We start from the raw sequence: 13,062 nt of genomic DNA on the forward strand, positions 1-13,062 counted from the left end.
TGGATAGCATCTTATATACATTTTTTATTTATTATGTATCATTCGACTTTTCTTATAAAAATAAAATAATAATACAGTTGGAAAATAATGATTATCTATGAAATTGAAAAAATTCACTTTATTATTAATTCTTAGCATAATTAGTAGAAAAATAAATGATTACGCATAATATACTGTTTTGAAAGTTGCTATTACGTCTAACGAACATCACATACTTGATAATTACGTTAGATTTTAAAACTAATCAAGTTAAATAAAATTGAAAGTTAGGTAATGAAGTGTCGTTAAATTCTAATTGTATATATTTGTCAGATTAATAATAATACGTCCATCTGAAATTGAAAATATGTAACGCACAAAATATACTATTTTAATCTCGATTAAATGTTATATATATATATATATATATATATATAATAATTAATGAATAATGAAATGGGAATAAACATTTCATCCATTTATGTCATAATTCAGTTACTTTTATTTATTAGATAATTCTGTCAAGGAAATAAACTTATCAATAAAGATAACTCGAATAAGGGGGTTAAATATTTTTAAAAATGTAAAGTGTCATGTTAAGTTTACTTCTTTTTACATAATTACATGCAGTCTGAAATAAACTTCTCTTTTAAAATTTATATAGTTTTTCTTTTGTTTAAAGCAATTGCTGATATTTGCATGAATGGTAAATCAAATTAGTTGTTTATCTAATAATTAATATCATTTAATAACGAAATATTTAAGCTAAAAATAATTTACATTAAAAACAGCAATGATTAATTTATTTTATCAGGGTTTTTTTTCGAATTTTATTTAGTCACTTTTCATTTTCTTCTCTTCTCCTGCTCGAATACTATATTATTATACCTGATTATAGAAAATTTTAATATTTTTGTTCTCTAGCTTATATAATATGGAATAGCGTGTATAATCATTCACCTGAATTATAATTACATTGACATTCGTTATTTGAAATAATATTGTATCGATAATCTTCAGATTCTTCAATTTAACTAATATAAATTTAAATAAATATTGTATATTACAAGTGTGTAGATATATGCGAATAATCATAAATTTGATAAAAATTAAAAAACTCTAAGTTGAAAAATATATGATTTTTTTTTCTAGATCAAAATGTCGATTAATTTATGGTATCAGATTATTTATAAATATAAATAAATTTTTCTGAAAAATTATTTACCGTTTTGAAATGGAAATATTAAATCATTTAATGTATTATTTAAAGTTATATTGAAAATAAATAAATGAATTAAGTAAATTATATTACGCATTTATACTATTTATAAATCTTATTATGCTTAATGATTTAAATATTTTCTGTATCTTATCTATCATTTTAATCTAGATCAACGTTGCTTAAACTAGATAGATTATTTTCTATAAACCTATTTTTATGTTATTCGATACTTTTCACGTCAATATTTACCGGACTTTTCAGTGTTTTTTCTATAACCACTTACTTTTCCGATTAATGTATTAAAAAATCCGTGATTAATAATTAAATGTACGATTTAAAAAATGAAATTGTTTTTATTTTGTTTTTGTTTCAAGGAAATAGCAAAATTTATTATTATTTCATCTGATTCTATTATATATAATTATTAGGCCAGTTATAATTGTAAATTTTTATAAATTTTTATACAAGTAAAATTTACCCTTAAATTAATTCAAATATAGAATTAAAGGCAAAAATTTATAATACGTTTTGACATTAAATAATATCATTCTGCTCATTATGATGAGGAAAATCGTTATTATTACTATATCACATATTCACGTATTGCTAAAATTAAAAACTCGAGCAATTTATAGATATTGTTATCAATTTTATTATCATGACAGGTTGATCAACAGTGATTATATACCAATAATTTACTAAATTAAATATATGACAATCAACATTACATAACTTAGATATTCAAATTATTTAAACTTTTTTTTTTTTTTTTTTGAATTTAAATTATTGAATTCTCTCTATTAATACTAATTTCAATCATCAAATTGTACACGAAATTAAATAAGTCATCATATTTGTCTAACTTTAGACAATTATTTGTACTTGCGCGTTTTGATACAAGACAGATTCATCTGCAGAGTACAGATGTAATCGCTTTAGCCTCCTCTCATGTACAAGATCAGTGTCGACTGATTTTAAGCTAAAGCTACGTAACGATTCCCGGACATATTTATTGAGAAATTAATTATATTCCATAGGGAATAGTTATTATATTATACGTATTTTATAAATAAATAATAATTTTAAAATAGATTAATAAATTATATTTTAATTAGGTTATTTAACCAATACTATATTTGTCAATATTATTAAAATATTTATAATTTTTATAAAATGATAAAATCGTATGTTACTTACATTACAGTAGTAAGTTAACTGAACGATGTTTATAATGTCTATAGTAAATCCTGTAATGCATCTTCTATAATAATAAATTATATTAAATTTTCCTATTAAACGCCGTAATTTTCATAATTAAAGAAAGTTCCTTGAAAACAGGAATAGTCTAATTAGTTTGTTTTAATAACAATTGCCAATAATTTTCTTCATTCAATTTTAATTTAAATATCTATTTATTACAACTTATATTTAACATATTTTTCATTAGATTCGATTGATTATTATAATTTTTACTATTGTAATCTTCGTAAGAAATTAATGATTATTTTTGCGTCAGTAAACGCTAGAAATGAAAATAACCCAAGATGGAGCGAATTTGAAGAATCTCAAACACAACTTTATTTACATCATATTTATTAATCTAACAATCAATTTTATTAAAGGTACATCTTTTGGTGCAAATTTATCGTTGTATTTGAATATTTAATTTGTTAATTATGTTAATTACAACTTATATTAAAAGTGAATTATATTAATTAAAAAAATTGAAATTTATAATATGCATCTGTATGTGGTAACAACCTTCCAAGTTTTTTTTTTTTTTTTTTTTTTTGCAATTTATACAGAAAATTTAATACATTAAGTAAGGTAAATTTTAGTTATCAAATGAAAAGTTACGAGTTATGTTAAAGTTAACTTTAATATGAATGTCTATTTATTTGAATACCAAATTATAGAATATATTTAATCAAATGATGTAATATTTTAGTAATAAATAAGTTTTTTTTATATTTAAGGAAACTCTTCGATAAAATTTAGTAAATATTGTTTGTTAATTAATTATTATTACTAATGCGTTGAATCATCAATTATTATCTGTCTGAATTATATATAAATTAGCATATTTTTTAATGCTCTTTATAATCTTAAAATGGTTTATAAATATATTATAAGACAACATGAAAATTATTTATGAACTTATAATGCTCGTCTCTTAAAGATAGAATAATTAATTTTTTATTATTATAATTAATGGCATTGTAAATATTATTCATTCAGTCTAATTAAATAATTGCAATATAATTTTTTATTATATTTTTAATTGCACTTCATTTTAAAATAATTAACAGATATAGGGAATAAAATATGATAAATAATTTAATATATGATTAAGACGAATATGTAAAATTTTTATTATGAAATTATTTCGAGAAACGAAATTAGATTATATCATAAAATATATATTAGATGCAATATTGTATATTTTAACGATGGGACTTCCTGTAATTTTAACAATATTATGCACTTTGTAATAAAAATGGGATCATCCATCCCATCAAAGAGATATGAAATCGCATTATAAATAATATTACGAAAAAAATGTTCAATCGCTGAAGTAGGAACGGATATCATATAAATCGTCATCTAGCTTTAAAATAAATTTATCATTGAATGATTTCATTGAAATATTGGTATGTATTAAATGTTCAAGCATTGCAACTCAAAGAGATGGATGGCGCAATCGAGCCGTTTGACGGCTCACCAATATATACAAGAGTTAATCTCTGAAAAACAAGTTAGGTGATGATCCAAAATATGCGATAGTCAAGGAGACAAAATATATTCCCCCTTGCTTAAATTAATACATTATTATACTGACTTTTTATTTGGTGATATGCAAAATAATATGTTATATGTTTTTTATGTGAAATACTCGATAAGTATTTAAATATATATCTGGTTTTGTACATATAATATTATAATACTATCATAACAAATAAATTTGTTCATAACATAAAACATAGCAAGTAGATATGTAATATTATATTGGAGATTTCTATTTGTCTTTGACGAATCTTAATAAAAACCGAATTTAAAATTTGCATGTTTCGTTTGAAATTTACTAATTTACGTCACATTATAAAAACAATAGCATAAACAGCATTGCATAATAAATATAAATTCATATATACTTAAATTATAATACTACGGCTCGTGTAAAAAAATATTTTTTTCACATATCAGGTTTTTTGAATGTAATAATTTCTGATCAGACACATTAGAAGGAATCATTTTTACTAAAGGACTGCAATACTTAAAAATCAGTTTCATGAATAATGGATTCGCTTTCTTCCAAGCCCATTCAAAACTTTGAATCTTAACATAGCTGCATTGGATTTAGAAAGGTAAGCATATCCGTCAATATAAAAAGTTGCTTATCTTAGAGGCAGTTTAAATATTTCATTTTATGTGTATTTTAACTATATTATTATTATTATTTAGTTATTATTATTGTTGCTGCTGCTGTTGTTGTTGTTGTTGTTGTTGTTGTTGTTGTTGTTGTTATTATTTGTTTTTTATATTAATCACAGGATTAATTAATTGCAATGTTTAATTTCAACGGAAAAAGCATGTCTATTTGTTACTTTCAATTATTACTTTATTCGTTAAATATTACGTCTTATCGTTAGTAGTTGGATTCGTTCAATATATAAACCGTGTCGTTACATAAATAAATAAATAAATAAATTTTACAACCATAAATTGCAATTACTTATTTGAATTTTTGTTCATTAATGTCAAAAATATATTTCAACGAAAATCGAAACGCACATGTATACCTAAATTATTTAATATTGCACTAATTAATCTGCAATTTCTATAACAGTAAACAGATCTTCATTCCGCACAAGGTTCACGAACGAGAGATGCTCACTTCCACGTATAACTGAATGCCCTTTATAAATATCACTACTCATGCAGTATCGTCAACTAGACCGATACCTAGCAATGATCTTCATAAGAGCATAATGCATAAACGCGGTACGAGCAACGAAAGCGTCCAGACCTTTCGTTAAATATTGAAGGAAATTGATCGGTGAGTCGGTGCTCTGAAGCAACACGTGTCTTTCATCCGATTTCCTCAATCGATTCCAGCGGTCGCTTTCCCCCTTCGTCGGTCAGGAGCGTAAACGTGAAAAGAGCTTTGAACGGGCACACGACACGCGCGCCCGAATGCGCGGCCGAATGGCCTTTTAGCTGCGGAGCCCTGGACGGCGAACGCAGCGGCACACTCTCGAAGGAAGTGGCACGCGCGCGAGAAAGTGACTCGCCTTCGTGCTGTCGTCACTTGGCTCTCGTGGCGTACTGGAATCGCCGACCTCCGTCGGCCAATCGGCAAAATCGTAGCTCCCGGCCCCGTAGGCCGAGAGGGTCCAAGGCCCGAACTACGTGGAGCGATCTCGCGCCCGTCGATTACTCGCTGCGAGAGGTCACGACGACGACGTCGCGCACTTGCTCGCACACTTGTATTCATTCGCTCCGCTCCACTGATCCATCGGGGCTGCAGCTTACCAGCCTCGAGGAGACGAATTTTCTTTCGACTCGCATCTCGCGCTTCTCCTCCTTTCACTCGCTGCACCTGACTCGCATTCACGAGCGCCCGTGCCATGGAGCACTACTAATGCGCGCTGTCGGTGGTGCCGAGGTTGTGATATCCCTGTGAAACATGTGGCTGGAAGTTATACTGTGGTTGATATGTGGACTGATCGTTGTCTGGGCGCTGCTGGATCCAATCAGCCGAGTTGCGAGTGCTGCTTGGGAAATACTCGTTCCGATTGTCAATTCGAAACCGGTGGACTTACGGAGCGAGTTTGGAGACTGGGCTGGTAAATATTATTTTTTCTTCACGAAACGTACCAAAGTCCCCCCCCCCTCTCTCTCTCACTCTCACTCTCACTCTATCTCTCTCTCTCTCTCTCTCTCTATCTCTCTCTCTCTCTATCTCTCTATCTCTCTGTCTCTCTGTCTCTCTCTCTCTCTCCTCTCTCTCTCTCTCCTTTCTCTCTCTATGTCTCCTCTCTCTCTCTCTCTCTCTCCTCTCTCTCTCTCTCCTTTCTCTCTCTATGTCTCCTCTCTCTCTCTCTCTCTCTCCTCTCTCTCTCTCTCCTTTCTCTCTCTATGTCTCCTCTCTCTCTCTCTCTCTCTCCTCTCTCTCTCTCTCCTTTCTCTCTCTATGTCTCCTCTCTCTCTCTCTCTCTCTCCTCTCTCTCTCTCTCCTTTCTCTCTCTATGTCTCCTCTCTCTCTCTCTCTCTCTCTCCTCTCTCTCTCTCTCCTTTCTCTCTCTATGTCTCCTCTCTCTCTCTCTCTCTCTCTCCTCTCTCTCTCTCTCCTTTCTCTCTCTATGTCTCCTCTCTCTCTCTCTCTCTCTCTCCTCTCTCTCTCTCTCCTTTCTCTCTCTATGTCTCCTCTCTCTCTCTCTCTCTCTCTCCTCTCTCTCTCTCTCCTTTCTCTCTCTATGTCTCCTCTCTCTCTCTCTCTCTCTCTCCTCTCTCTCTCTCTCCTTTCTCTCTCTATGTCTCCTCTCTCTCTCTCTCTCTCTCTCCTCTCTCTCTCTCTCCTTTCTCTCTCTATGTCTCCTCTCTCTCTCTCTCTCTCTCTCCTCTCTCTCTCTCTCCTTTCTCTCTCTATGTCTCCTCTCTCTCTCTCTCTCTCTCTCCTCTCTCTCTCTCTCCTTTCTCTCTCTATGTCTCCTCTCTCTCTCTCTCTCTCTCTCCTCTCTCTCTCTCTGTCTCATCCTCGTCGTCGTCCTCCCGATATGACTCGGTGACTCTTCAAGTGCTATTTTATCATTATCTCATTTTTCATTATAAAATTATTTCTAAAGATGAGTAAAAATTATTTTATCTTGCAAGCTGCGCGCAATGGAAATTTAAAGTTATATGATTTTTGTATTTTACAAAGGCTCTGTCGGAATGTCATGAATGTCATTTATGCACGCGAGCCCATTAGGCTCTCTGCAACTCTAGCGAAGAATATTATTTAGCAAATATGTTTATTTCAAGGAATGATGCATTTCTCAAATATTACTCCGCTGTGTTTAAATGTTGTTTAAAAGATAGTCGATGTTGAATAAATGTTAGGGGACTATTATTATTTATTTGGCTATTATTACCAGCATACTTTTGTACGCTAATTAATTTATTGAATTTTGTATAAGACATAATATATATCATTGCAATATTTATATATGGTTTATCGACTATTTCCAAAATAAATTTAACCAGTAAATATCGTACTTACTAGCACTATCGAACTTATATTATACTTAAACATTATATTTAAAAGAAATATCATATGTTTCGTCATCAAATATTTAAATTAAAATAATATAACAATCTTTTGGAATTGCCTATTATGTAATATTAATGTTTAATAATAATATTATAATAATTAATATTATATAATAATATAATATTTTACTACATTTTTAGCTTTATTACTATAAAGTGCAAATATTATCTCGATTTTGAATACCAATTTCACATTTATAGGAAGAAATGTTAATGTATTTTTATGCAACTAATAAGAGAGCGTTATTTAATATTTTGCTTATAAATGTTTTAAGTATTTTATATACGAGTCGACACTTTATTGAAATATGAGATAGGTATTACAATTACAGAATTTTTAGTTATATATTATGTTTGAAATGTTAATCTCGAGTTGCAAGATATATTTTTAAAAATTTATTTAAAAAAAATTTTTCTATGCCTCTAAAATGATTATTGTAAGTAAAAAATTTTAACGAATAAATAATAATTCATTAATTTAAACTTATCGTTAATGCTGTTACTTAATTATGAAATTACAGTAAAATGAAAAATACGCCATAAAAATTTTAAAGTACAATATTTATTAATTTTGCATTGTAATGAAAGATAATTAAAGATTATTGTCGAGATCATTTTAAGAGAATGATTTTTTAAAAAAAAAAAAAAAAGACGAAATTAATTGACATAATGACATTATACACAAAAAAAAAGAATGCAAATTATTTTTTAATTTAGTTATTTTTTCATATTCTTGTGATATAATAAAAATATATTTAATATCATATTTAACTGAATTGAATGATCCACCTAATGTACGAATACTTGGATATAAGTAAGATGATACCATGCAATCACAACCATTAAGATAGCAATCGTATTGGGTTATTAAAATAACTAAAGTGATAAATATGATGAATTGAAAAACAAATTTTATTGAAAAATACGACCTCGCCAGAATATAAAGTAAAGTGTTCGCAATATAATTATTATTATATTCCAATTATTGCTTATGCGGAACGATAATATTGTTTCTATTACTTTATGGTTACTTAATACTTATTTTATACCGAAACATTTTACAGAGTTAATACGTTAAATTAGCCATGCGAAAATATTCAGTTACAATTTCAAATAAATTGTTATATTAATCAAATTAGCAGATATACATGAGAAATTAATTGATAAATTTTAAATCAACAAGATCTTTCTCGTCATTTACATGTCCTATGTTATTGATTATAAAAGTTTATTGTTGTAGTGGTAACCGGTTCTACCGATGGTATTGGCAAAGCTTATGCTAATGAATTAGCATCAAGAAACATTAATTTGATTCTTATAAGCAGAACATTGGAAAAGCTGGAAGCAACAAAAAAGGAAATTTTACAAATTAATCCAAATATCCAAGTAAAAATTATTGTTGCCGATTTCAGTAAAGGAAAAGAGAGTTTATGCAATATTGAGACTGAATTAAAAGATTTTCCAATTGGTATATTAGGTAAGCAGAATGTAATTCAACAATTTTTTTTCATTTACTGTTGAAAAATTATATGTTTTCTATATTACTTTATCGAATTAAGAAGAGAAACAGTATTATTATATAAATAAATGACGGTTATTATAATGATATTATTATTGCTAATTGCATATAACATTTCAAACAAAAATTTCAAGTGCTTAGTGATTTTTATCTATATATATATATATATATATATATATATATATATATGTATATATTTCAAATACTTTCGATATCTTAAAATAAATATACATATAAAGAATTTACTATTAATTAATTTCATCCACGTTTCTATTATTAAAAAAATATCATAAAGTAATATATATTATTGAATAATTATTATAAAATTTATTTTGGACTTTACATCGTTGTATATATTTAATCAAATGGAAAAAATTGTGTTTTTTATTAAGTACGACCCGCGGACTAATAGAAATACTAGATGGAGGATAAAAAAATATATCAAATTTTAATTTAAATTTTAGTTTACGATAAATTATGGTTTTATAGCACAAGTATTTAGGTATTGTTGCACCGATTTGCACTGAGTCTCTGCTGTATTATAATTAATACGTCTATTCGACATGATTAACAATTGATTAGAGAAGGAATCTTAATTCAATTTATTCAATCAATCCTTTAAGCCTGATGACATAGTATGAAAAGGGCTCTAAAGGACTATAACGGATCGTTTCAGTTAATAATGTCGGCAAGCAATATGAGTATCCAATGTATTTGGGGGAAGTACCGGAAAACGAGCTCTGGGACATCATTAACGTGAATGTCGGGGCGACGACGCTGATGACGCGTCTCGTGATCAACGGCATGAAGAACCGTGGCAAGGGCGCCGTCGTGAATATATCGTCGGGTTCGGAGCTTCAGCCTCTACCTCTGATGACCGTCTACGCGGCTACCAAAGTCTACGTGGGCAGCTTCTCCGAGGCTTTGCGCGCCGAATATTCGAAATTCGGCCTCACTATTCAGCACCTCACGCCGCTCTTTGTCAATACGAAAATGAACGCATTTAGCCAGCGACTTCAGGTAAGTCGAGAAAGCTCACTTTTGCCGACAACAAAGAAATCAGGGTTGGTCCCAATGGCCTTGCTTTGTTGTTTCAGCGTTCAAACGTTGCTCTGAACAAAATAACAAAATAAGCCCATCGGTACATTTCCATTTCCATTGGAAATTCTTTTAATTTTTGAGCGAATAGCCACACTACAATTGAATTTATTAACTGATAATGTAATTTCACTAATCGTAATTTAAGAGCTTAAACGTATGACTAATTTAATTGCCCGATAAATTTAAGTAAGAGTTAATAAATATGATTCTATTTTATCTTTTAATTTATACATGTTTTTCTCTCTCCCCCCCCCCTCATTAATTTATCGTATTATGTAAATCCAAAGTAAATAAAAGGAGACCATAACTTTTCGATTTTAGTACTTGAGACTATTATTATGTTAATCGTCGAGCACTATGTTTTATCATAGCTGCTTATTTTTTGGTTGATATCCCATTAAACAAAAATATTCCTACTACATAATTTATGTAATATATTTTATAAGAAAGAAATTTTCAAATAAGGAAATTGCAAAATTAATTAACTTTTAAGGTGTCGACGATCTTTGTTCCAAATGCAGCTACCTATGCTAAAAATGCCATTTCAACGCTGGGTAAAGTAAATACAAGTACAGGTTATTGGGCCCATGGCATACAGAATTTTTTTACCTTGATACCACCGGTTTGGATACGTATGAAGATTGGCCAGATTATGAATCAAATTCTGCGAAACGATTATTTCAAAGAGAAAAAGCAATAAAAATACTATTTCTACCTAATATGTAATATGCTTTTGCTTTGATTAATTTAATCAATACACATATGCAACAATATGTTATGAATTATGACAATAAATATAATTATTATGCATTCTATAATCAATTTTTATTTTTTTATTTTTTTTCATTTTTATGATTGGACAATTTTAGTGTCCAAATCTTGTTAAACACATTATAATATTAACTATTTTGAGAATTTTCTCCCTCTATCGTCTATTTCTAAAAATGTAATCCCTAATATTTTTAATACCTTTCATAATATTCTGTATTAAATATTACTTTGATGCATCAATATTATATATTATATATGTCAGTATTGTTAGTAGAGTCTCTAATAAGATAATAAAAAATAATATGTATTGTAAAATATATTTAAGTTAATATAGTTGTATGAATTTTATGTTTTACATACTGTAAAATAAAACAATATCTTATAATAGAAATTTCTCACTCTTTGTTAATTACTTTCGTATTAGAAAATCAATATTGAAATAAATACTAATACAGAATTTCATTATTTCTATAATAAAGATAATAAAATTTTAATATTTCTTTTCTTTTTGTAATACAATTATAATTTTTTTTTTCAAATAGATATTTCTTATACTAATGCAAACTATATGTATATTAATTGATTTTAATTTTTGGATGGGATTTTTATCTATTTTATCTGTTAAATTATTATCGTTAGTATACAAAAATAATAATGTAAAAGAATTCATACAGAATGTTCAAATATACATTTGCATTAATCTAGCGAATTAGCATGGAATTAAATAATTATTATGATTTTTGTTATACTATAAAAGTAAAATAAAGTTTCTATATTTTTTATTTATTATTTTATGAAGTTAAAAATAATATACTTTATTATATAATTTTAAAAAATTATAACGGAATAATATCAATATTCGATAAATAAGTGAATATATATATATATATATATTCATATATTCATATATATATATTTATATATTATAATATGGAAAAATACCTTTTGATGATAATACGATAGAGAACATATAGTGAGAAATAGTAAATGATTCAGAAAAAAATCCTATAAATTATTCAATTAATTATTAGTATATAAATAATGTATTATACTTTTTAAACAGATTAATAATTATACGAGAAATATAAAAATAATGCTATTTGATTATTATGAATTAAGACTGAAATTACAAAGATTATTTCTACTTCTAACTATTATAACAATTTATATATAATAAGATAAACGATACATATAATAAAGCCAATTGTTTATAGTTCAATTTTCTTTTGTAGAAGACATAAAAATAATTCAAACCTTAAAAAATAAAAATAACAAAAAAATAAAAGAAAATATGTATGCATATAAAAAATATTAAAAAAAAATATAACAAGAGTTAAAAATTTTAAATATAGTAATGATTATTATTCTGAAAATTTATTATTTCTATACTATTATTATCCACGAATAAAAAAGATGTCTTAAGTGATAAAAGTATTATTTCGTCCACATTATAATCAAACATGTACTATATGAAAGCATATAACGTAAAGTTTTTCATGGAATTATTACTATTTTATAATAATATTGTAAAATATTCAATCAATATTGTATAAAAACTAATTGTAAAAATATAATACTGTGTTTTAAGTATCAAATTGTTAAATTGTCGCTTAATAATGTACAACTCACGATGCACGAAATGTTGTGCTTGTGAATAATTGAATATTCTTAAATACGTTGAAATTATACAAATGTAAATATATAGATAAATATATGTTAATTTTATTATTCAATATATAAAAGATATTCAGCAATATATTTATAAAGAATTTTGTTTTAAGTAACCGTAATAATTAAGTAAGTTTAGACATTATAATCAATCATTTATAGGTATAAATGTGTATAATATTTGCTTTTAACATAAACTGATAAGTTTAAGAGATAATAAAAGTAGGATTATATTAAAAAAATCTTGAGAAATATTAAAAATTAACATAATTAATATATTTAAAAATTATAGATTTGTAAATTTTTAATTTTAATAAAAAATATTTTATCGGATACAGAATAGATTGACATGATAAATTTCATATTTTGTCATGTGTTGTCATTTTTCGTATATCTACAATTTAATAGCAATAATTAGTGATGGAACGACGGGTCATGAAAATTCTGGAATATCATATAGTGAGAATCGGTGTTAAGGCACTTAGGATTC

General features: G+C 27.2%; 1 protein-coding gene across 1 annotated transcript; it reads left to right on the plus strand.

The window, feature by feature from the left end:
- The first annotated feature begins 5,842 nt into the window (after nt 1-5,842).
- On the plus strand, nt 5,843-10,951 carry LOC105364154 (inactive hydroxysteroid dehydrogenase-like protein 1). The gene is made up of 4 exons (XM_011502018.1): nt 5,843-6,048; nt 8,754-8,990; nt 9,709-10,052; nt 10,627-10,951. The coding sequence occupies exons 1-4, from the start codon at nt 5,889-5,891 to the stop codon at nt 10,831-10,833; spliced, it is 948 nt and encodes a 315-aa protein (XP_011500320.1). The 5' UTR covers nt 5,843-5,888; the 3' UTR covers nt 10,834-10,951.
- The last annotated feature ends 2,111 nt before the right edge of the window (nt 10,952-13,062 follow it).

The sequence above is a fragment of the Ceratosolen solmsi genome, unplaced genomic scaffold (genome assembly GCF_000503995.2).
Source record: "Ceratosolen solmsi marchali unplaced genomic scaffold, CerSol_1.0 scaffold43, whole genome shotgun sequence".
In the NCBI taxonomy this organism is placed as follows: Eukaryota; Metazoa; Arthropoda; class Insecta; order Hymenoptera; family Agaonidae; genus Ceratosolen; species Ceratosolen solmsi.